The sequence below is a fragment of the Chinchilla lanigera genome, unplaced genomic scaffold (genome assembly GCF_000276665.1).
Source record: "Chinchilla lanigera isolate Chin_1 unplaced genomic scaffold, ChiLan1.0 scaffold00053, whole genome shotgun sequence".
Lineage (NCBI taxonomy): Eukaryota > Metazoa > Chordata > Mammalia > Rodentia > Chinchillidae > Chinchilla > Chinchilla lanigera.
The window spans coordinates 15,192,187-15,194,574 of record NW_004955454.1 but is presented as its reverse complement, the minus strand read 5'-3'; the positions used below and the strand labels follow the sequence as shown (position 1 = coordinate 15,194,574).

General features: G+C 53.2%; 1 protein-coding gene across 1 annotated transcript; it reads left to right on the top strand.

Annotated features, from left to right (window-relative positions):
- Positions 1 to 306: 306 nt before the first annotated feature.
- Positions 307 to 1,443, top strand: Mos (v-mos Moloney murine sarcoma viral oncogene homolog). Its single transcript, XM_005396080.1, has one exon. The coding sequence runs from the start codon at positions 307 to 309 to the stop codon at positions 1,378 to 1,380; it is 1,074 nt and encodes a 357-aa protein (XP_005396137.1). The 3' UTR covers positions 1,381 to 1,443.
- The last annotated feature ends 945 nt before the right edge of the window (positions 1,444 to 2,388 follow it).

Below are 2,388 nucleotides of genomic sequence, written 5' to 3'. Positions count from 1 at the left end.
TTAAAGGAATAGTGTGAGGGGGAATCCTGGGGCAGCTCAGCGCTGTCCGGGCGCTGAGAGGTTGGTCGAGAACGAGCTCCAGAGCAGTGTGAAATTCCTCCTCTGAAAGGCGTCGGCGTGGGTCCCTCCGCTTTTCCTCGGTCTGATAACCCTCTGAGTGACGGCGCAGATGTAGCTCATTTGGAGGAAACGGGGAAGAGGAGAAAAGGGCTGGAAGGAAGAAGCGGTGATGAGGCACGCCTGCGAAACCCCCGAGGCCTTTGCCTCTCCCGGCCTCTCCAGGCCGCAGCGCCCTCGGGGAGGGCGATGCCTTCGCCTCTGGCCCTGTACCGCCTCCTGCCTAGGGAGCTGTCCCCGTGGCTGGACTCTCGGCCCTGCAGCAGCCCCTCTGAGCTCCCGGGCAAGGCAGGGAATCTCTTCCTGGGGGCCACTCCTCCCCGGGCCCCGCGGCTGCCACGCCGGCTGGCCTGGTGCGCCATCGACTGGGAGCAGGTCCGCTTGCAGCGCAGGCTGGGGGCCGGAGGCTTTGGCTCGGTGTATAAGGCGACGTACCGCGGGGTCCCTGTGGCCATAAAGCAAGTGCACAGGTGCACCAAGAACCCCCGCGCGTCCCAGCGGAGCTTCTGGGCTGAGCTCCACGTCGCCCGGCTGCGTCACAGCAACATAGTGGGCGTCGTGGCCGCCAGCACGCGGACGCCCGCGGGCTCCGAGAGTCTGGGTGCCATCATCATGGAGTTTGGGGGCAACATCACTTTGCACCAAGTCATCTACGGCAGCGCCCGCCGCCCGGAGGGGAAGGCAGGGCAGCCTCCCCGAGGTGAAGGGAGGCCGCTGGGTCTGGGGCAGTGTCTGAAGTACTCCCTGGATGTTGTGAGCGGCCTGCTGTTCCTTCACTCGCACAGCGTCGTGCACCTGGACCTGAAGCCCGCGAACATTTTGATCAGTGAGCAGGATGTGTGTAAAATCGGTGACTTTGGTTGCTCCGAGAACCTAGAAGATCTGCGATGCTTCCAGACCCCTCCTTACCTCCTAGGAGGCACGTACACCCACCAAGCCCCGGAGCTCCTCAAAGGAGAGCCCATCACGGCCAAAGCGGACATCTACTCCTTCGCCATCACCCTCTGGCAAATGACCACCCGGAGCGTGCCCTACGCCGGCGAGCGGCAGCACGTGCTCTACGCTGTAGTGGCTCACGATCTGCGGCCATCCCTGGCAGCGGCCGTCTTCACGGACTCTGTCCTTGGGCAAAGGCTGCAGAGGGTCATCGAGCGCTGCTGGAGGGCCCAGGCTGCGCAGAGGCCCAGCGCGGAGCCCCTCCTGGAGGACCTGAGCTCCCTAAAAGAGCTCACTGCGGTGGACTCCCAACCTGTACCCAGATAGCCTTCGTCTTTGTTTCTATTTGTTTTTAAAGAAGTGGAGATGTAGAAGAAAACATATTTGCAGAATTGTTAGAAAATAAAGTTGCTCAAAGCTCCTTTGCTTGCAAATGCTTTTTTAAAGAAAGACAGCAGAGCGGTAAGTCTTGTAATTGTTGTAGTGCTGTTAGTGACCCACTATTCCGTGGTGTGGTTTTATGCTTTTTCGGAGCCTGTGTGCTGATTTTAACAGTTCCACAGAATTGCATTTGTTCAAACTTATTATCAATAAGAACAATTTGCCCAAAACAGAATGCCTTGAAGAAATGCTAGAACTGTCTATACATTTGCATATGTCCTGCCCCTACCACCTAAATTCAAATCAGTAACTGTTTACTTGAGCCAGTTCTAAATCCACAAAAACTTTAAAACAAATTAGGTTCTTTTTCCCTATTCCTTCCCCTATGAAAATTTCTTTTGGGAATGACCTTCACACATAAAATTCAAAAATTGAGCTAAATTGGTTGTTAAAGAAATACCTTAAATGCCTTGTACCATTTTAAATGTGTGTGTTGTCGTGAGTGGAAAATTTCTGCTAAAATACTTAGGGGTTGCTTTATGTGTTGCAGTGCTGGGGGTCAAACCCAGGGCCTTCTCCCTGGACTACATCATCACCCCTATTTATTTCACTTGGAAACGGTGTCAGTCATTAAGTTGTTCAGGCTGGTCTCAGATTTGTAACAGTCCCGCCTCAGCATCCGAGAGTACTGGGATTACAGGCAGGAGCTACCGACCCAGCTGCTAAAATATTTCTAAACTGGCTATCTTTTACCCTTTTCTGGGGGCTCACAAATAGATGACAAAATAAGAATGATATGAAATAAGAATGATATGACTTGAGGAAAAAATGGTAACACTGAGGAATAGTAAAATTTACATTTGACAAAGGGCAGCAGATAGGTGGAACCAGAGTACTTCTCCTAAATATCAAGAAAAATGGGTGCTGTACATAGGCGTTAGAGAAAGCAATGGC

Excerpts from the sequence above, each read along its gene's own strand:
- Mos (XM_005396080.1), top strand. The coding sequence starts at position 307 with ATGCCTTCGCCTCTGGCCCTGTACCGCCTCCTGCCTAGGGAGCTGTCC.